Source organism: Dermacentor variabilis, chromosome 4, assembly GCF_050947875.1.
Source record: "Dermacentor variabilis isolate Ectoservices chromosome 4, ASM5094787v1, whole genome shotgun sequence".
Taxonomy (NCBI): domain Eukaryota; kingdom Metazoa; phylum Arthropoda; class Arachnida; order Ixodida; family Ixodidae; genus Dermacentor; species Dermacentor variabilis.
Window position 1 is genome coordinate 90,957,837 of NC_134571.1, and position 23,208 is coordinate 90,981,044.

General features: G+C 46.1%; 1 protein-coding gene across 1 annotated transcript in view; it reads right to left on the bottom strand.

Moving 5' to 3' along the window:
- LOC142578273 (cell adhesion molecule Dscam1-like) overlaps window positions 1–16,612 on the bottom strand; it is a 525,316-nt gene extending 508,704 nt beyond the window's left edge. Inside the window, exon 1 of the mRNA XM_075687674.1 lies at window positions 15,850–16,612. Coding sequence (XP_075543789.1) covers window positions 15,850–16,096 — 247 coding nt within the window. The 5' untranslated portion in view covers window positions 16,097–16,612. The remainder of the gene's footprint in view (window positions 1–15,849) is intronic.
- Between the last annotated feature and the right edge of the window lie 6,596 nt (window positions 16,613–23,208).

The following is a 23,208-nucleotide window of genomic DNA, read 5'->3' on the forward strand; positions in this document are numbered from 1 at the left end:
TGGAAGCATGCTGAAAACGGTGACAGGTGAGCGCGATAGCGATTATACGCCGGCATTAGTGGGAGGCAGATGACAAGTGTGGCCGTAGCTGTAACGAAGTATGATTTTTATTTATCAAGTCGGTGTTCCTGCGATTCATGTTTTCCGAATTGTTAAATAATTTCTTCGGTAATAGCTACGTGTTTTCGTGGTTGCCTGGCCAACTGCTTTGGTATTTAACCAGTCAAAACGAAACCAATCGGATGGAAAACGAAACGGCGCTTTTACACGTGATATGGAGTTCAGCGTGTTGCCGTAGCCACGCATGCGTTTTTCGTTTCCGAAGCATAGAATAATGCCCGAGTGTTTGATAATATACCAAATGCAAGTTTAAGCAATAATTATGCAGTACTTAATGACAGTCGACCTACGTACATTATTCTCATAGAATGCATCCGACGTACCATGATTTCACCGCCAGGTCTCACCACTTACTGGTTTTTGAGACTTTCTTTGCCAATTTAAAATTAGAATTCCCACTTAAATCGCGAACAGTGTGCTGGATTCTATCAGTATAGATCATGGCAATTTCATTGCCATCAACGTATGGCAACACATTTTGGCCATTTGTCAGCCCCTTTAAGCACTCCCCATACGTGGGCCGACCCGCGGTGGAGCTGCAGTCCGCCATTAATGGGCCCACATGCAAAGCTTATCTGGTCAACCGTCTTCACAGAGTGGAAGTGCTATGAGTTTTTTGTTTATTTCACACTGGCATGCGGCACATCAATAGTCCTAGATATGGATGTGATATCCCCGTTATTTTTAAGGGTACTTGATATATTTACACGTTTATCATTACTTTTATAACTTTATTATGTACGTATAAAGAAAGGATGCAAAGTAAGGCAGGGAGGTTAACCAGAGGCAGCTGCGGATGCTTACACTACACGATGTGAGGGAGTCCAGGGACACAAAAAGAGAATTAGAGGTGAAAGGGGAGAGATTGTGTATAGATATGATCGGCGTTAGAGACATTGACATTGTGTATTTGCTCAAGCCACGGCAATATTTGACGGTAGCGTCTTCTCTGGAAAGCGGCTGAACTTCCCGATCCGAGTTGCACAATAAGATTGTGCCACTTCAGAAGTGATAGAGCTGAGATCGCTGACTCATTGACACACACGTCAGTTCTAAGGTATTAATCGTGGATGTCTAGTACACACCGCGAAGCTTCCACCAGAAAAACCAACTTCACTTACTGCTATACTACGCCATCTTGTTCACTCTGCAGTACTTTGCGTAGTCATCTCGGAAGTGTTCCGCAAGAACGGTCGACTCTTCCGTTCTTCTGTAGTGCACCGTTACGAAGGTCAAGAGTTACATTTTTGACAGGAAAAGGAATAGACAAGGGAAGGAAGGCCGGCCGTGATTGGCTGTATGAGGCACGTGGGCTTTGTGGCCATAATGAATGAACGGTGACCAGCACTCACGGAGGCCACGCATTGCGGTTATTTGCGCCCAGGGGAACAGGCTTCACATTGTGCTCGCATAATGCATGTTTTTTTTTTTTCATTCCTTTTAAAGCGCATTAGGTTAAGGCTGCCGTGTGCAGCAGTTTCACAAAGTACATCGGATTGATTGACGCTCGCAAGCGTAACAGTAAATTCGGTTGCCAAAACATCTTGTAATAAATTTTATGGTCAGGTGTATACCGCAACAGGTGAATAATAGGACAAATCAACTCTAGGAAGGTGTATATTGTAGCGTCATGGCTCGTTCACCTTAATCTGAGCGCACCGCTTGTGTTTCTCAAGGCTTTACGTCAAGTCAATACTGCACGGGTTAGTTAAGGGCGGCAACAGAGTGTTGTAACTGTATAAAGTTTACGTGTTTGCCATTGCCATGTTATCAACATGACCAAGATTGTGTCACATAATTTAGTAGTTCTTTTACCAGCGCTGAAAACTAAGAAAACTGCAGGAATACAGGGGTCGAAGTGCGTCTTTGTGGTAAGAATATCAAGTGAACGGTGTTCTTTTGAAGTTGTAATCTTGAAAGTTGAAGATAAACGCCTAATTTTTGCTGTCACTATGCGGGTCTTTCAAATACATTAGTGAAATAAACTTCATGTGCACAATGCTGGTAAGTGCAGAGTTTGTTTATTGCCTGCACGCACCCTAGGCGAACATGAACCGTTATTTGTTGATGCGTTATGCCATATCAGTCTATAATATTTAGTTAAAGAAAAACACCTACATCGTAAAAGATATACACCACAGTTTTAGTAACAAATTTAGCGAATTTGGCGCAAGATTAAGCGATAAGTTAACAGCCGCAACTTCTTTGTCTTCGTTAGCGACACGCTCGAAAAAAAAGTTAGCAATATTGGTCAGGAGGCGCTATAGTCGGCTCACCAACACGCGTTAGGTGAGAATTGGAGAGCAATTATCGGTAATGGAAGTCAAGTTCTTCGTGGAAGCCGGCCTTTCATTTAGCAGTTCTGCAATCATGGCGTCTTTTATTGTTTTTTTTTTTTCATTTGTACTCCCCCGTCAACATAATTGCTCCGTATCAGACAGGGGAGTTAGCGGAGGCTAGTAGATGTGGGCTTGTCTGAGAAAAAAAAAAGCATGTCTAGTAAATGAGGGAGGCTCATACATTTGCCGTCGTTCCCAATGATGAACGTGCATTCTGCCTCAGTGAGGTGTGCGTACCCGTCGAAACGTTGGCGTACCACTCCGTTGAGCTTCAATTGACCCTGTCACAGTCCACGTTCAAACTAAATAACATATACACATATAAATATACTGCTCACATTTCAGTGGGCAGTCACACATTTAGTATGTTTATGTTCGTGTTTCTTTCCTGCCGCTCTAAACAGTGCCAGGACTTCTCGCGCACGGAACTTCAACAGACGTACAAATAAAACTGCAGATGAAAGGCACCGTCGCTTTGTGTACGTTCCTGAAAAGGACCACAAGAGTTCCCCTTCGTAAGCGTATTGAAAACAATAATCACAATAAAAAAAATCTGAAGCCTTCTTGGCAGAGCCGGTTCGGCTCTCACAGCTACCCGCCTCTTGAGATCTGAAGGCCAACCGCGAGCACGGAAGTCTCGAGTTTTCAAAGCGGAACATGGAGGCGCGTGTTTTGCAAACCACTCCCGTTTCTTCTATCAAACATGCCTCCGTACCTTTTTTTTTGTTTTACATAAGCTTTCTTTTTTTTTTTCTGGGCCATCTCTGTCACCGCTCCAACACTCCACTTTGCCGCCTTGTTCACCGTCTTCGGCCTCTCCGCTCTTGTGAATGCGCGATTTTGGCATTGCAAAGCCACCTCCTTTCACCGCCGCTCTAAACGATCTATGGCGTACCGTATTTTTCTCACTGGAAGCCTCTATTTCGACACTTTAGCCGTTCTCCTGGCTTCGGATATGGGAGAATACAGATGCGGACACACCTTTTCTACAAGATAGGTCATTTCGTGAGACTTACATGCTCTGTGATCGACGTGCATGCGTTGTGATGTGCCTTCGTTTTCTCTTCATCTTTGTTTTTCATCCACTTCAAGTGGATGTACGGTGTGCCCGTTTAAAAAGAGAATACCTGACCAGCTTTTCTTTCTCTCTACATGGTATCTATGTAAAAAATACGTCAGTATTAAAACTAATAACTTTGACTTGCTGCTTAAGCGAATGCTATGCGCAATTTTAAAGGTGTAGTCATCACGATTTGTGTACGAGCACTAATTGCAGAGTGTCAGTGTGATCCTAATGTCATATTGAAAGCACACGGAGATATCTGACGCGTTTTCTATTTAAACCAAGATTCATGCCAAGCATCAAAAGCGTGAACAGTGCTGGCGTCGCAGCGTGCGGCGTCAGGTGGATATTCTCCTATTATGTGACCTTGCATTATTCTAACCTTATACTACTGGCCTTGTACTATTTGGTATACTATCCGTCAAAGGCGTCCCAACTGTGGACTTGCGCGCCACGCGGGGTATTTCTTGTGCACATAAAAACAAATTGAAGTCAAACCACCTCAACTGTCTAGCGTTCCGCGCGCAGGAATACTAATGCTACCTTCGTGAACAAAACCAGGGGCAACGGCTATGCATCGCTTATGCACAACACATCATTGCATTGAAACATTGGAAAGAAAACCTGGTGGTGGTTTCTTTCTTTCTCTTTCTCTCTCATGCGCACACACAGAAAGAAAGAGTAAGGGACCAAGCGACGTTAATATTCTGGAGTTTGGACTGTGTCCTTTTCTGAGCCGAAGGCCTGTTGTTGGGCTGTCTTCCTGACTTCCACACTTTTATCGCACAAAAGTGCGCGTGCTGTACGACATAAAACGCGGTCTCGCCAGCTTGCATTGAGCCGCGTGCCCTTGCCTTGGAGAGAGCACTTTGCATAGCCACTGAGGTCCGCGCGTCCAGAGTGTTTACCGCGCGTCAGCGGTTTTCGTTTCCTTGGCCGGAATAAGCTGCGGAATTTCAAAATTTCGCGTCGCCCCACTTCTGTTTTTCACTCGTTGTCCCCCCTCTCTCTCTATTTAGTTTTGCTGTTGAATTTTTTTTCTTCTGCTGTTCTCTCTTTGAAAGCGTTTTCTCCACACGAAGCAAATCAATGGTTCCTGTGCTGTCCTTCTGTGGACGCTGGCTGGACGTTTGTTGTGTTGCACGCGGTCGGTGAGCACTGGCAGACAATCGATTCCAAGGCTCGAGCGTTGTCGGCCTCAGCCTGAAATATCAATCGAAGGGAAGGAAAAGCAACGGGCCACCGTACTTTCTATCTCCTTCTTATTCTCCTTCGCGTCCTTATTCTTCGCGCGCCGAATCGGTGATTTATGCGACGCGCAACACATTCCTGTTCTCGCATCAAGCCCGAATAAGAGCGCCACCGTGGGAAATTTGCAGCAACGCTCGAACGTGTTACTTTGGCCGCGCAAGGCCTTTGCCGAGTTGCTTTGTCCTCCAGAAAGCACAGGGGTCCAGCTGAAGCCGTTGAACGGAGGCAAGAAAAAAGGGAACGAATATAAGCAAGATCGACCAGAGCGTTTGATCTTTCTGCTGTTCTCTCGTTCGCACTTGCGACTTCGGCCTTTCATCTCTACGATAAACACGCGGCACTAACTGCAGGCTAAACACAGGTTACAGTCACCATAAATTGCAGTTCAAGTTGTTTCTTTCTTTTATCAACGCCCGACTCTCACGTCTGCACCCTCAGCTGCTTGCACATGCGAAAATGAAACTCTGACCAAAACTAATGAAACTTATAAATGCATAATGCAAGGCGTGGTCCGAGGATACTCTCTGTAACGATGAACGCTTTGCCTATGCCCCACATTTTTCGTGTCCCACTGTCATACGCGTTGTCTCTTGTATGAATGCAATCAGTGAGACTTTACTGTATAACGAAGGGAACAACGTGATTCCAGATAATAAGACTACAAAAATTCAAACCCGTAAAACCGTTTACGTAGAATTGCATATAAAAAAAAAGTTTCCTCCCTCTGACAAATGGAGCATCCGACAGATCGTGTCGAATGCTTACCGAGCACTGCTAATTTGAGGCTTACTGGCATTTCAAAAAAAGAATTGCCCTAATGCTTCAATCTCCTGATGTCAGATTTGCGTAACCGCCGACGCAAGCATCAGGCGATGACCCGCAGCGTTGCCTCAACAGCCCAATCAAACGCTCTCTTAGTTTATAAGAGATCACTTTTCTTTGCTTTCAGAACGAATAACATTGCCTACACTGAGTGGTTTCTCGTTGGTAATTAGCTGCCAGGAGGCGAGGAGCATGCTCAAATAGAGAGCGTTTTGATGGGGCCGAAACAGCGACACTGAAAATAGATAACCGGATGAAGAGGGTGGTGCCGGCGTCTGCGATTGGTCCGCTTTCGCTTACTTAGCTTCCGGTGGCTTGTGTAAATTCGCGGCGGCGTGCAACGGAAGGTTAACAATGCCACTAAACGGATCCTCAGCAAGGAAGAGTTGGCAGAGCGAGTTCGTAAACGTGCAGAAAGTGCCAGAAAATGTTACAGGGCCACGCAGAAAGCTTATTATACACAAATAAGCCCATGCTCTCCAGCAGGTGCGAGTAGCCAGTGCCTGAGGGATCGGCGGCAGTCATCTTTTATTACTTTCTGAACGAGGCAACCTGCGGCTATTCAGAGAAAAAAACTTCAAGGAGAGTTTGGTAGCGCGATTCAAAGACGGGACAAAAGAAGACACAAAGGCACACACACAGTGCTGTGTGTGTCCCTTTGTGTCTTCTTTTGTCCCGTCTTTGAATCGCGCTACCATACTTCCCTTGAATATGCATGCACAACAAGCCCACATTGCAACCCTAGTGAAAAAGCATCTGTTTGTTCGGTATATTAATGCATCTTTAACACGTACACGCCACTTTGACGCGGTTAGTTTTCGCGGTTTTGAGACGTCGCGTGACAGGCATATGAAGTGGGTGCAGCCCGAAAACTTTTGACCAATAGCCGAGCGCTAATGGAGAAAAGGCGTCGAATGAAAAATAACCCTTTTTCTTTTGTTCGGTCATGTCATGCATAATCAGTGTGTACACATCATATGAGATGGGGTGCTATCGCGGTTTTCGTGACATCGCGTGAAAGGCAGGCGAAGTTGGGGCGGTCCAAAAAAGTTTTTGACCAATCGCGGAGGGCTGATTGCAGAACTGGAACAGAAAAGTTTGAAGTGGCTTTACGTTATAGCGCCCCTGTATTACGCAGTTTTAGTGTCAAAGGTTCTCCAGCTTTCGTTAACCTCAGCGTCTCTCTCATTTCATGCAGCGCTGATCAAGAAAACTGAGCTCTCCTGCAGTTAATTGATGCCTACTTGCAAAAGAACTCGCGCTGTTCCGCTCGCGCCGCCAGAGGTTGCGACCTAATCAAGCTGCTCTATAATTAGCTTCGCAAAGCTCACTGAAAGAGACCACCCTCGATGTAGCAATTCGATGCGACTCAAAGTGTTCGAGTCATCGAGATGAAAGGACCTGCCCGGAATTAAAATTTTCAGGAACGATCTGTGTACATATAGCTGAAAGATTAAAGGTAAAACGTGGGCGGTTCGCTTACAAAAGACTCGTCCCAAGCCGCCGCTTAACGCGTTCGGCTTGCTCATGGGATCTTCCCTCAGTTACTTGCAGACACCGTTTGTCTTTTTGTGTCACGGCACATGCACTCGAGGCCTCATTCAGGGCTTCGCTTGCCTGCTGGCACGCCGAAAAATGAAAGCAAACGGGTCGGTAAGGCGTCGTGGTTTCTAGCGAATGGACAGACATACGCTGTACTTAAGCGCTTGTGTTAATAATAATAATAATATTTGGGGTTTTACGTGCCAAAACCACTTTCTGATTATGAGGCACGCCGTAGTGGAGGACTCCGGAAATTTTGACCACCTGGGGTTCTTTAACGTGCACCTAAATCTAAGCACACGGGTGTTTTCGCATTTCGCCCCCATCGAAATGCGGCCGCCGTGGCCGGGATTCGATCCCGCGACCTCGTGCTCAGCAGCCCAACACCATAGCCACTGAGCAACCACGGCGGGTAGCGCTTGTGTTGGAAAGCGTCAAACGCTATAGTAAGGTATACGGCACTAGACAAGTTAGAAGCTGACTGAGTAAGAATAAAATTTGCATGCAAGTGCTAAAGGTATCTCGATGCATATTTGGCGAGCCTTCCACTAAGTCCACTGAAAAACTGCAATTAGCGTGCCTACCAGTGTGAGAAGCATAACCCATTCCTATACGTTTGGCTACTGGTGATCCTCTGGACTACTGAATTGCACTTCGATAATCGCTGGGACATTATGGGATTACAAATTATGCGTCAACAGTGTGTGAATGGCCGTTCCATGGCGCTAAGCATAATAAATAAAACGTGCTGCCACCGTTTCCGTAACCGCATTGCAACTCTCCCACGCACAATCTAGTTACACCTGACTCTGATTAGCGACGAGGTGATTTGCAGTGCGTTCTGTTTAAGCTCGCTTAATGAACTCACTTGCAACGATAATTCTTCATATTCTAAAAAAAAATGTTGCAGTTTTGACCGAAAGACAAAGCATCAATCCTGATAGCAAATTAGTAGGCAGCTACACGAAATAAGGATAGCAGCTTAATCGGTCGTATAAACGTCTAACCATTCGCTTGCTAACTTAATTAGGAAGTATGGTGTCACGCGCACACGCGAACGTGAACACATCTTACTCGATGACCGCGGAAACTCGCTCCCAAAACGCTAGAGTGAGAAGGCGCGGCAGCAGCAGGAAGCAAATTGACCTTCGTGCTCGTCTCGCTTTTAACGCGGTCTAAGCGTCGAGAACACAGTGCACACGGAGCTTTGAGCGATCCGCGCACCTAGACTCTGTACTCATAGCAGCTCGCTTTCAAGATAGGGCCCGTGCGACCACGCCGTACGCAGCAGCCGCCGTAGTAGAACGCCTCCCCGCTGGCGTCTCCCGCGCGACCGAAGATCACTTTCAAGACCCGCGTGGACGCGCCATAAGTAGCAGCCGCCCGAGTAGAACGCGCCCCTCCTGCCTCCCCTCTCCTCGATGTCTCGCGCACGATGGAAGACGGCGCGCTTTCTACCCGCTTTCCTGCCTTGCGCGCGAAAGATTGAGATGGAGATCGTCGACTCGCTCTCGCATGCTTTTACTTGCACATAACATATACATGTCATGCGGCAATGATGTTATCGGCCTTAGACTTCATGCGCAACATCACAGCGACGACGACGACGACGGCATAAATGCGCCTGGAGTGTCCAAATAATCACTATCGCAATAAAAAAAGTCACACTTTTTCATTGCTGTCTTCTTACATCTCAGCTTTCCTCTACTAGTCGTGTCTCGTGCGGAGTTTACTTCTGCTCAATTTCAAAAAGAATGCATTGATATTTCTGTGTTTTTCTTGAGTTCTTTTCATATATCAGAAGCAAAATATGAACATTGAAGCGACTGCAGACGCTTTTCGTGTACGTAGTTCATTAGAAAGGTGCATATTTTAATCTCTGGAAAAGCGTTTTCCTCACCAGAACGTCGTCCATCACTGAATAAACAGGTCATGCGTGGACATTACAAGGTAAAAAGAAGGTGGGTAGTGCTAGTGCTCTGTAATCTATTTTCATTCATCCTTGGTTACAAGCATATGCTAAGCTACGTTTACATTAATTCGTTAAACAAGAGTCATATAGGCTTGTCGGGTTAAAACCCGGTCATCGTGTTCATATAAAGGCTTTACCGGGTGGGGCAGAACGAGAGTCGAGGGGGGGGGGGGTTCTGTCAACCCTCGTACAAAGACTGGGTTGGCTCACCAATCCGGCATGAAAAGGTGCATATAAACGTGGTCGAGTTTTGTTGCGTCAGCTCGACTACTGACTCCACCCTCCTGCGTCTAGTTTATGCTCACGAAGCTATAATGTCATCGTATGGGGGCGACTACAACTCAAATTCTGGTGATTCCACGCGTATTACAGTGCTCCTAGACTCTTTAGATTGTTCTCTTAATGCAGCTTCTTAGGAGCAAGATATAGGCGTGTGTATATATAAGGAATAGATATTCGTTGACATAAAGAAGGAGATTTCGATCATATTCATGGAAACTTAGAACTCAAGTAATTTGCGCTCGCTTATTGCGGCGTGTAATGCGCTACGAAATATTGGTGTGAAGAGCAGCATACTAATGGTTATAGGTAAGAAAGAAATCATCATAAAATAAAGCAAGAACAGAAGAGCAGACAAAGAAACTACGTGTGGAGATGTTGAGGCCGCAAAAAAAAAAAAAGAAGAAAGCTACGTAGAACCTGATTGTACGTTTACTTGTGGTTATCGCAACCGGCAAAAAACATCATATTTCATTTCCTCTGCACTCAAAAAGACCCCCACCTCCCTAGCGGGGCCGAAAAACAAGAACCAGTTAATTAAGGCTGGCACGCTGCTTTCGGGTGTCTGTGGAGGACGTAACAGTACTGCTTGTTCTCTCATCTGTGCTTGTGATCATCCTTCATTTACAGACGCTTCTTTTCCGCACGGAACGGCCGCGGCATCGTACCCATTTCTCGCGAGAGTGGTATGGGCAAACACGACGGCACCTTCGGAAATCGCATTACGATGGCGGGGCTACAGCACAGGGATGTCTTCCGACACAGCAGACAAACGCGCGCTCCAAGCCTGCCTCTACTGGAGCTAAAATAATAATAATAATAATAATAATAATAATAATAATAATAATAATAATAATAATAATAATAATAATAATAATAATAATAATAATAATAATAATAATAATAATAATAAATGAAGAGAGGAAATAAAATTGAGAATCACTGGTTGTCCCTTCCCCATCTCTTTCTGCAGACGTGGCAGGCAGAGTTTATGGGCCGCTATGATTAACAGCCATTTCATATGGCGCGGCTGATTCCGCGGCGCAGTTAAAATGAATCGTAAATGCCGAGTTAACACGGTGGGAGCGCAAGGCGAACGCGTCATAAACGAGCGGCTGACGCGAGTGAAATGTAAAGTGGGCACGCTTAGGAAAGCGGAGAGGGTTAAGCGGGCTCCCAGCCTGGAAAACAGCATGAGCTTGGTCCGGCCGGCGTCCCTGAAGGGAGGCGTAATTTATAGACGCTTCCGACTCATTACTTATTTCGCACTGTCGGCAACAACAAACAGATCGAAGCAGCGTTTCTGCTGACGCCGGTATTGCTGCTGCTGCTGCTGCTGCTGCTGCTGTTGTTGGTGCCGGTTGCTTCTGCCTCGACGCCATGCGCACCCTCCGGGCGTTCCTCTGTGTTCTTTACGTCCGTGACATCGCCGAGTCGTCGGGACATGCGTTGCCCGAGTCGCTCTGTCAGTGTTCGCGCAGTTTTCATTTTACTTGTTTGTACCCCGTTTCAACTCCTTTTTCTTTCTTCGTGTGCGATGACACAACCTTTCTGTGTGCTTCCGTGTCTCCAGTGTCTGAGCGAAGTATCAGCCGACATATGGGGGAGTGAGGAACGGTAGCGATGTATAGAAGGAAGGAGAGGCTCGAAGGAAAAGGCGAGAGGATGGAAGTGGGAATGTAGGGGGGAGGGGTGGGGGGCTTCTTCCTTCTTCTTTTTTTTTCTTTTTCTCTTTCTAACGTTCTCTAAATTTGCAAAACGGCTTCGTGCCGCTACGGGGTCGACGACGCGGAGGCTGTTGAGCTAGTATGTGAGACGCTGTTTATTTGTCATCGCACGTACCATAAAAGTTTTACGCCGATCATAAAACACAGCCCATGGCGACACGCAAACGGGCTTTCTTCTCTTAGTAGTGCCGACACTCTTTGTTTGCAGGCAACCTTATATATATATTTAACAAAGACAAAAAAAAGTGAATTTATTTGTTTCACAACCACGCCATATCCACTTCTGGTTTTTGCTCCGAAAACAAAACAAAATCTTTTTCATAAAGACATGAAAAAAAAAGAAACGAGGGACCAGGTTACAACACTAGAACAGGAATCATTTCCTCTGCATACATCTGGCCGGTTGGCTGTCTTTAATATAATATTTTTTTTTAAATATCATATCTGGTTCAGGTCGGCCCACCTTCCGCTGGATGCGCGCGTGCAAAGGGTTGCAGTTAAAACTAGCCCTATAATATTGTTAGTGCCATCCTAAGAAGAAATAGCCTCCATTCGTTTCTTTTCATGGTAAGCTTAAGGAACTGAACATGAGCATTCGAGTGGCAAAAGGTTACAAACAAATTATTTGACGTTATGACAATAATGGCAACCGGTGGAACCACATTCTCTTGTCAGTGCGTTTACAGCACCGCAGTACGACTTCAAAACAAGCTTGGCTCTCAAAGTTATATGCTGATCATTTCTCGTCTACAGAGTCAATCCTACAGCCGCGTAGACAAGTCTATATAGGCTTTTGCGCACGCAGGGAAACTTATGCAACGAAAGCATACCTTATTGACTTATTGAAAAAAGTAAAGTATTTTAATGTATGCGCATGCACGCAAATTGATCATGAATTTCTCCCGGGACCCGGTGACCTCGACGCCCTACGCAAAGGTGGTAAACCGCAGTGCATATTATCATGGAAATTGCGTCGCGTCTCAAAGTTCATGCTGTGCCACATGCACAACTTCATTTTTTTATGCATGTCATTATCAGGCAGCCAACTTGTCGGCTGACAAGGAGTGCAAGAAAGATGAGCTCTGTCTCTCTACATACGTTCATCTAAGTTTGAACATGTACGGCAGCAAGACTTCCAAGAAATTAGAAACAAGAAAAGGCACCCGCCGCAAACAGCTTTTTATAATATGGCAACAGCTGGTGTTCCAGCACTTCGTGAAAGTATTTTGCAGATGGGTCACAATGGTCGTATACAGTTACGACGATGGCGCTGTGCTTTGTTCTTGCGTCGCGCCTTAGATACGGTTGACGCTGTAACCCAGGACATAAACGAATGCAGCGCCCCGTAATTGTTGCACGTGAACACGGGTACACGGCAAACCTTTTAGCGTTTATTAGCGAAATAATGTTTTATGCAGCGAACTCATCATTTCTGCACACGCAGTGCTGACATGCGGCCAGGCTGCCTCCGAGGCAGGTTTACAACGGATGGGAGGCACGTCGTTAGCGCTGTTGTTGCTAAACAGTGAATGAGTTGAAACGGATAATGACGACGCCCAGGGAAAATGGTTTACGACCTTGAACAAGAAAAAAAAAACATTACTTACAGTATTACGATCACTGAATTATCCTCACGGACGTATGCGTTTGTTTACGTTACTGGGCAATAGTGAGTTAGGAATTTACTACTAATGTTGCAGCTTGCCTGCTTTCAGCATGAGCGCACCAAGCGCCCTGAAAGTCTACAGGTGCAAGTGGATGACACTTTATTACAGAAGCCGAGGAAGAAAAAGAAAACATACTCATAAAGTGGTTTGTCATCCACAACCAGGTTGTTACAAATTTAGGGCCACACTCTTCCGCCACTAACTTTTACTTTCCGTGAGTAGCTGCCATCAAAAGGTCGAACAATTTCTTATCTGCTGTAATGCGTTCGGTGACACGACAGAGCAGAATAACTCAGCGAGCTAATGGGATAAAGAAACTTTAAAACACAATGAACTGCTTACTCCGGAAAATTTGTTCGAACCCACGCTCCCGCTGCGCAAGGCCCTTTTTTCATAGTTTGTATCATTTTATTCTTCTATTTTCAATAACTTTGTAATCGTACGTGTACGCATAGTGCGGGAGGAGATGATTAGGTATTATCTGCTCTAGAGTACCATCAGGTTGGAGAAACGATTTCCTAAATTGAAAATAAGGGAATGGCCAAGGGAGCAATGTCTTCAATCATTCACAGAGAGAAGTTTATGAGTCATCAGATAGGCACTGCATATCGTGTACCTTTTTCTGTGTGTGTGGCAAATGTTACACCGGGAAAAGTAGTTGTGTTAACAAGCGGTTAGGCAAGTATGACTGTGGTTTGAAAAAAAAATCAGCGATGACGCATCTCGGGGATAATTGTGAAGAGTGCAATTGTCGTCCAATGCCTAGGAAGACTTCATGTCTTTTCCCCATCGTAACCTAAAAGAAAGGGAGCTGGTTGAAGTTCATCACATTGCAAAAAAAAATGGCTCCTGTGTGACGTTGCCCTTGTTTGATTAATGGCAAAGACAATGGTCTTGCCTTGAAGCTGAATATCGAAAATCGTGCGCCTGCTCTGTATAGTTGGAAATTTGCTTATGTATTAGACTTTTTTCTTCTATAGCGTATATACTGATGGTTGGCCTGACTTATCATGTCAAGTTCATAGTTAGGTATTTAGCGCGCACAATTTACAAGGACACAGTGAAGGGGGACACACGAGCCCTTACTCCCAACTATTTTATTTTCGGAAAGATACAGAACATATATACCGCAGCTATCAGCGCTGAGCATGTACAACAAGAGTCGTCAGCAAAACAGAAACAGATTAAAGACAGATTAAGAAGGTTCAACCAGTATTTAAAACGACTCTTGTTGCACATGATCAGCGCTGATAGCTGGGGTATATATGTTCTGTATCTTTCCGAAAATAAAATAGTTGTGAGTAAGCGCGTGTATGTCCCCCTTCACTGTGTCCTTGTCAGATGTGCGCGCTAAATATTTTACTGCGAATTCGAACCAACACGCCCAACTATCATTTATGCTGCTGTCAAGTCAAGGTTATTAGTTTGACTGGTGTCGCTAACATGTTTCCATTACGTGGTTCGGCCTTTTCAGCATGTGTTGGTCCTTGATGCATCTATGGCGGCTTCAGTGCAATAAAACTGTAAGTTGATAGACAGCGCCATCCCGCTATTTCATCTTTCGTCGTTCTCTGGTTTCTGTGCGGCATATTAAGGTGTGCTAGCCAAGTGGCCAAACTTCTACAAATATATAACAGTGGAGAGGAAGAAGTGAGAAGGGAAGGCACTGGAAGCTTGAACAGGCCGAGCCCGGCTGACTACCCTGCGCATAAAAATTAAGAAAGTGGGCAAAAACCCGAAAAGAAAGACAAAAGTGCACATTTATATATATGAGACGTCTGCCTAATCGCAGCAATTGCTACAAAGGAAACCCATACAGATTCCTCGAAAGAAAAGTTCGCGGTTGAAGGAAAATGTGTCCTGGTTACGGACTTGAACCCGGGACCACCGCCTTTCCGGGGCAGCCGCTCTACCATCTGAGCTAACCAGGCGGCCAGCAGATGGCAGGGCCTAGTTATGATTATTTCGTTATGATATGAAACGTTGACTCCTCCTCTGAGCGTAACAAAAAGAATGCATCGACAGTGGGTGAAAAATCAAACAAAATTCGTTTAGGAACCTAAGATCGGAATGAACGTTCTCACCTGAACGTTCGTTTCTTAAGTGGTGTTTCACATGCCGAGTGCTAGCTTTAAATTTATATAATCCTAGTTCCCATGTTCAAACGGCGGCCAAAATTTTTATCTCAATCGTTTCAGCCAGATGAGTTCTATATTGACTTTTTAGGCATCTAAACTAAACTTCTTGAGCCCAAGATAGACAGTGTAACTTCGTCAACAGAAGATACTATTAGAATAGGTATAGGTGGATCTGCAATTTTCCGTATGTTACTAGTTTTGTTATGTTATCTGTGCTGATCACGTTTGCTGGTCGCAGGTACTAAAAGCTCTATGAAATCGGGATTTTTTAAAGAAATTGTGTTGATATTATGCCGACAACGACCGCTTAATAAAACTTCACTGCCATATTCAAAGACTCTTCCTAAAGAATTGAACGGAAGCATGAGCGACAGCCCTGAACAGTGCTTTTATATTCACAGGGCAATGGGAATTTGTACATGATTTGTTTCACATTATTGGAGCATCACGCTTGTTTAGAAATGAACCCAATGGCGAGGAATCCATTGACCATAATTTTGAACGCGGGGCACTTTTATCTGAACTAGTTCAGATGAGGGAAGAATCATACATGAAAAGCACACAACTTTTTCTTTTAAGTGTTCATACTCAGCACGAGAAGTCATTTTAACAAAGCCTTTACATTCTCTGAGCTGTGCTCAGCTGGGCAAGAACGTACAACCTTAACAACAAGATTTATGGTTTTCTTTCTTTTTATGCAACCGATGAGACTACGTGTTGCATTAAAAAGTCCTCTTGAAGCGTGTCCCTGAATGTATCATCCTGAAATGTATTGTCACGCGCACCGAGAGTGTTTGCGAGCATTAATAAGCGCTTAAAAAGGTATTATAATACATTATTTACTGTGCGTTTAAGTTAGTCGAGATGTGCGCGAACTAACCGTCACAAGTAATTTATTAAAGTGCGTAAATGTAGCCGAGGCACCTTACCATTCGCAGAACACGATGCCATCGTCGAAGACAGCAGTACAAGCGTGAACACGAAACGCAGCGACAGCTGAAGCATTGTTATCCTGAACATGGTTGGGAGAAGGCGTGTCCCGATGGGAACTAGCACCATGTCCTTATCGACGATTTCACCGTAGACGTCGTCTGTGTTCCCGCGTTTCGTCATCGGCGCTCGCGGCGCCCAAGCATACGACAGGTCGCTGCGGTGACGGCACTGTGCAACAAGCATGCGACCTTCCGTTTCACTGAAATGCCAACGACCACGTTTTAGTCCCGTAGTGTCCGCGGCTGTCTCCGTATACGCTGAAGCAAGAAACCGAGCTCTTATCCCACAAGTGCATTGGTGTCATCACTGACAGTGTCCGGCAGGAGGACTTCGTCGCCCGCACGCACCGCCATCCACCGGCTGGGAGTCTGTCGCAAGTAACAACAATCGTTTCCCTCGCTATAGTCACTGCAAACGCATACTCGCGCGGTGGTACCAGTGGGAAACCACTCCGACGCCGTGTTCGCCTTAACAAGCACCCGGTTTAACCTCCCAAACGAGGGCGGCGGAAACCGCACAGGAAAACATGCAGGTCAGCATCGTGGCTTTTCCGCACGCCGGTGTGCACCGAGGTGTGGCTCCACGGACGCCGGCGCTCGACGCGAGCACGCTCGCCGAAACCACGCTTTCCCGCGGCGCGGACGGAGCGCGGTGAGGCAGGGGCGAAGAACCTCGGGGAAAGCTGCGCGGCCGGCTTGCGACAAGCTGCACATTTCTGGTGCGGCTGGGTTTTGGGGGGAGACCCCGAACGGGTCCGCGTGCTCCAATCGATCCTGGCGTCGAGGCTAAGGACGCGGGCGAGCGCATGCGCATCAGGTCTCAGCTGGTGAAAAGGCGGGAGGTGGGGGGGGGGTGCAGGAGCAGCGGTGGAGGCGGAGGGGCGACAGGGAAGAGAGGAAAGCAGAAGCAATACAGGATCTCTGGAGGATCGAGAGTATCGACACTGGGGAAAGCGAGGAATAAAATGTGTGCGGAGGTTGGGCGTGTTACTTGATGCGGAAGGTAGCCGGCCCCCTTTCTTGTCTTTTTTCCCCTTTTCCTCACCTTATATTTTTATCCACAGCTAGATCTTCTGCGCTCAGCCTTCTTGGCGGGAAGAGAAAACTGTTATTACTCAGAAAATGGGAGTTTCGCTTTGGCTCAGTGGATGTATAGAGCTTTGAAGAACACCGAGAGTTTTTTGGGATCAAACCACCGCTATCGAAGGATGACTTGGGACTTCAAGGGAACGATAGAGTTGGTTCGCGTTACGTTGAGCCGGGTGCTTTGAACTGGTGACAGTGACGGCAGGTGGCATTGGCGTGAAGTGAGAAATATGCCAGCTAAATGTCCCCCCCCCCCCCTTTTTGTGATCAAAATTTGTGCTGAACCTCCCACTACGGCGTGACTCATAATCAGATCATGGCTCTGGCATGCAATACCCAAGAATTTAATTTTTATTGATGCGCCTGTGGAGCTAACATTCGTACTTGCGAGGTTGTACTCAACAAAGTTATGTCATCGCTGCGGCGGTCATATAAAAAAGTATTTTTTCCAAGTTTCTTGCATCATTTAAAAAAGCGAGATTACCACATGCCAAACGAGCTCGAAGGCTTTCTACGTGCCGAAACGTCACAGATGCGGCTGTGGTAACGCTAGCAGCAGAGCCCTCCGACGCTCATGCTACCGCCATGCACCGTGGACGTACCCACAAAGAGCCGTTTTACTAAAATAGTATTGTTTTAATAACAGCAAACAGTAGAGGACTGTGAAACAGTCCCTCGTTTTGCTGTGCAATTCTGCATCAAAGGCACAATAAACCAAAACTGACCATTGTTGTTGTCTCAGCTAACACGCGTTAGAACAACGCTATAACTTCAAGGTTTGTTTTCTTATTATTCACTTTTGTTTTTGCTTTTGCTGCCGTTGGAAGTGTTATATAGCCTCGTACTTTGGGACAAAAGGTATTCCTCTTCGAACAGATTGCAGAGCATAACACTATATTCCTCGGCCTCCCCAGTCGTAATTAGTTTACCGGTTTGTTACCATGTTAGCTCTAACCGGGGGTACTTTTTGGGCTGTTAGCTCCTAGAGTGTTCTTGCGAAAGGGGTCTCAAGAGAGAAGCGAACGTCCCTGCAGCTCACAGTTTGAATGGGAATGTTTTTTTTAAAGCACACGCTTAAAGCGATTTATTGCCTTTTTACATACGTAAGTGTAAGGCCGAGCTCAAATGCCTTTCGAACGAGGATGAAGCGAGAAAAATCACTCAGATAGTAGTAACAGAGTGTTGAAGCTATAGCCATCTACGCCTAGTATTTCATGTACAATATGTGACATGATCGCGTCGAATCCGACCGACGCATGCGAGGGAGAAGGAGAGCCAGAAAAAAAGAAAGCAAATGTGGAGAACTTAGCCAGGTTGCACATGGCTTGCTAACCTAGACCGTGGGAGGATAAAGGGGAGAGGGAAAAGTGTAGGAAGGAAAAAGGCAAATGAGTAGAAAGCGATGCCCACGCCTGCACAAGAGCTCACCGTGCCTTCAAAGACCCTTAGGATGTGCAGCAAGAGGCTGTGGTGTCACTCTGCGTAGAAATATGCGAGATTGAAAGAAGGAAGCAGTACAGGCCAGATGTCGCGAGTGAAAGCAACAGCAACGCGGCCACGCTTGACTAAGCGACGATGACGGCGAAGCGCATCGTCCTTTTTTTTTTTGACACGGGTCCAGAATCTGTCACCGCGTGCGTTTCGTCGTACGCTGATTGCCAACTGATTGCTTAAGTCTATTGAGAGAAGGGAAGAATGCTACAGCATTGCCGATTACTTTAAAGCGTTTTCATACTTGGATTTCACTTTTGGGCTGTTTTTTTTTATAGGGGGCGTTTTACGAGCCAAAGCCACTTTCTGATTATGAGGCACGCCGTAGTGGAGGGCTACGGAAATTTCGACCACCTGGGGTTCTTTAACGTGCACCTAAAGCTAAGCACACGAGGGCTTTCGAATTTCGCCCCCATTGAAATGCGGCCGCCGTGGCCGGGATTCGATCCCGTGACCTTGTGCTCAGCAGCCCAACACCATAGCCACTAAGCAACCACGGCGGGTACTTTTGGGCTATTAAAATACATAATGTGCCCTTTCTGAGAGTTAAGGCGTAGGTTACTTTTACTTTAAACACCCGTTTTTGGAATGGTCAGATTTATAATGCAATAAATAAAATTCCTTATGCTACTTGGCCTCCTTATACTCCTTTGAGTATTTCAACGTGCGATTTTTTTTTTCTGACTGCGAAGCCCTTTAGCCAGAGCACGAACATTTTTTAGCGCGAACCTTATGTTTCTGGTGTCTATTTTTTTCTACTCTACCTAGTAACGCACCTCGTGCTGATCCACTAGAGAAAAAGAACAGAAACAAAATAGCTCGAATTACTGCGACGACAAGAGATCTGCAACTCGCGAAAAAGAAAGAAACATGTTGCGGATGTTCAGCGCAAATTAGGTCTGACGGAAAGCAAAATTATTTAATATCTTAAGGAATTTAGAATTGAGTGATTACGTATGGGTTTAGTTTGACGGAGGACAAGCCTGATTGCATATGCGCGGATGACAAACACTGCCACAGAAATTTCTCGAATACATTGCCCAAGAAAATGTCATGAGGACCACGTACAACTTCGAAGAAGAGCTGTATGCATTCCGAGGTATCAGCTTTTCTTTTTGTTTTTTTCCTGCCGCAGCTACCATGCGTTCAATGACTTTATTGTTGCTGTTTTTGTTTGTGTTTTCATCTACTTGTGACTATTTGTTCTTACGCGGTGCAAGACTCAACAACATTTCCCGGCACCTACGAGCTCTCGAATCATGGACAGACACACACACAGGCACACGCGCACGTGCACGCGTTAGCAGATACAGAGAGACCACAAAGCTGACAGAAATTAGTTTACCCTTTTATTGACGCCGAAAACACAATCGACATGATCGCCAGATCCACGTGTTGGAAGAAGAATAAGAAAAACGAAAGGAAAAACTCTATTCTACTAAGAAAATACGCAAAATAACAATGGCGAAGCACGGGGCCTATAACCTTCTCAACCTAATCACGAGAGCTGATTCGTGGTCCTCTTTCGGCCCGCTCTTCTACCCTGACACATAAGCGAGAAGAAAAGCTCAAAGGGAGGCACTCTTGCCAAGTGAGCAAGCTGTCCACCGTGAGCGTGTCATGCTCGCTGATGTCGGTTTCGATGAAGCGCAGTGCGCGTTGAGCGCCCGTCACCGTCAATTGCTTTGTCGTTCGCAAGCAGCGCGGGGCGGGGGGGGGGGGGGGGGAGGGGGCTTCATTTGCCTTGTTGCCGTGAGCGCGCTCGCGGTCCGAAACGAACATGGCGGCCCTTGATTAATTCTCCTGGAGAGGATCAACCGAGCGAACGGAAGGGCGAAAAAGAAGAAGAAACGGAAAGAGGAAGGAAAATGACGGCAAGAACGAGAAAAGAGACAGAGAAAAAAAAAAAATAGGGACGTCGGGAAGGGGACAACGGCGCTCGAGCACAGGATATGAGGAAGATCGAGACAGGCGTAGCGTGCTAGACAAAGGTGGCAAGAGATGGAGAAGGGTGAGAGCTAGAGGCGCAGGCTTGCCGAGAGTGAGGTAGGGAGCGGAAGTTGGCAAGAGAGAGCCGTTGATACGAGGAGCGTGACAGAGATGGCAAGTGGAAGACCGACGAAAGACAAAAGGAAGGCGGGAAGGCGGCAACGAGAAAGCGAGGAGTGGAGTGGAGTGAGAGAAGGTGTTGCGGAAAGGCGTTGTGAGAGGAGGAGAAGGGCAAAGATGGGGGTGGATAGCAAGGGGGAACACTAGACAGGCGGCTGGCGGACCAACACGCCTGATCGGCAAAACGTGTTGCTCCCCTTCTCTTTTCCGTTGTCCCGGAGAGTGCGCGCTTGCTTGCTACGCAAGCACGGCGAATACGGGGAGAGGGGATGGGGGGGAGGCAGACACTGCTGCCGCGATTTTCCGCTCGGCGACGCAGATATCTTGGGTGCGAGCCAAGATCCTCTATCGACAGTGCGTGCGTGTCGTTAATTTGGGCATACGCGGGAACGTCCACCCTCCTCCCAACCCCCTGCGCAGTCAACCCGCTCCCTTCGTTCCGAAGTAGAGCGGCAAAGACGAGCACGCAGGTTGTACTGCAGGCTGCCGCCTGCAGCCTGCTAGCAGGCGTCAGCAACTACAGAGATATTGTATGTACAGCAGGCAACGTGCCCTTCTTGCACCTCGAACACGAAATTAGGGAGATCGAAACGAGAGCTCGGCGCTGAGCACTCAGGCATCGCCGGCCGTTTATATATACTGTATATATATTTTTCCCGTTTCTCTCGACACTAAGCTTTGATCTTGCATCTTCACATCTATATATAACAGTCTCTTCGTAGTACTGGTGCTATACCTAGAGCGTACATCCCACCCATGACCTGCTTCGGCTGCCTCTTAGCCACTCTATCCAGGAGATATGTATAAAGAAAATTCGCGGGTCCACTGATTCGTTGAAGCAGACAGCAGCAAACTTATCTGTCCTGGGCCCTTTCTGCCCCATTCACACGTCCCTGCTTGCTTTCTTACCTCTTCAATTGGATCGTGAAAAATCTCAAAGTGCACTTCCAGTAAACCAAGAATAAGTACACAAGTGTGGATTAAAAAGAAAACATAACCTTCTTAGAACTTGAAGCAAACTGAATCTACTGGGACATTTGCTTGTTGCACTGATTTTCTTTCGCTTCGCTTCATTTTGTTTACTCGTTTTGATGACTTATGCTTTTAAATGCGCTTGCAAAGTTTGGGGTGTCCGTTTACCATAAGCAGACATTCCACTTATGCGGACCAGTATTTTCTGAGCGTGGAACGCGTAGTCGTGCGTTTTATCAGTTTCATCAGTAGCTATAATTAAAATTGTCATTTAATTTCGTTCAATAAAACACTCATCGTTCCTAGCTCAAGGTTCATTTAAAAGAGAAGGCTTGCCTGGTTTCTCGCATTGCTTCTTTTTTAGTATATATTTATTATATATAGTTGAGAGTGTGCTTCACCATTGATTACGCATGCGCGTAAGAACTTTTTAAACTAAAGCTTCATGGAAACGTGCCGTATGCAAAATATTGCGTAGTTAAAATACGCAAAATGCCATTGCAGCTTCCTTGTTAAAAGGGCTTAAGAACAAGACAGCGCCTCGCTAAGACGAACGCCAAGTACGGGTTATTGCTTGAACAACCTTGATGTTCGTGAAAAGGTTCTTTTGGTTGAGAACAGAGATTGAAAAAATAAAGTTGCATTTACCTGCTCTGGAAAATTGCCTTTCAGTTTTGCGGTTTGTAACCACTTGCGCGTGGAAAATGACTCGACTGTGGAATAACATTAGTTTCCTTGCTTGTTTGTTTTTTGTCCCAGTAAAAAAGTGTCCTTCGAAAATCATGCGCATGGTAACTACCGTGCGCTAAAATAATGACACGTATATTTAGAAAAGCGATTACCGAAAAGGAATTCTAACCTCAATAGAAAAAAAAGTGATATAGAAAAAATTTGCCACAAGAAGCAACATTGTTATATAGGAGGGCACAGAGCCCCGCTAGTCGGGGTAACTATAATTAGGAGTTGAAGCTGTATTGCGGAAACTAACGATGTCTTGACAAAGTGTGGTTCGAAAGCGATGTGCGCCATTCAGGTTAAACCGCAATCAAAGCACGAGATTTCGGGCATAGCATGTCCCAATCGCGGCACTTCAATATGAGCCCATCACGGTTAATTCGCGGTGGAAGCGTTGTCTTGCTGTTAAAAAATGAAAAAAACCCAATGGATTCGACTGGTAGCAGCTGTCGTCAAACTTCAGGAGAACCTGTATGCAGGAGAATCCATGCAGTGAGATACGGGTACAATTTTATGAAAAGGACTGAGAAGGTTTAAAAAATGCGCACCCGTTGGTGACGGCCACTACTTCACTTCTACTGGGCCACCTGCTATATGGTCTACCTCCAGCTTGCTCCTCCGGTCGAACGCACTGGGCCCTCCCGGCCGGGCTGCTCTGATGCTGCTGGGATGACCCTCCACCTTTCTCCCTCCTACACTCTCTTTCTTTTAATCCCATCTCCCCCACCCTGCTGACGCTGAGCCGTGATCCCACATGGGTTACAAAAGATAGTGCCAGCCTTTCCTCCTTTCCCACAAGAACCACTTCTCGCATTTCTCATATCCTAATTGTATGGCTTTGAGCTGTAGATTTGAAATCGATTGATTAAGTTATTGATGAAGTTTATTGGTGAACTTATTTAT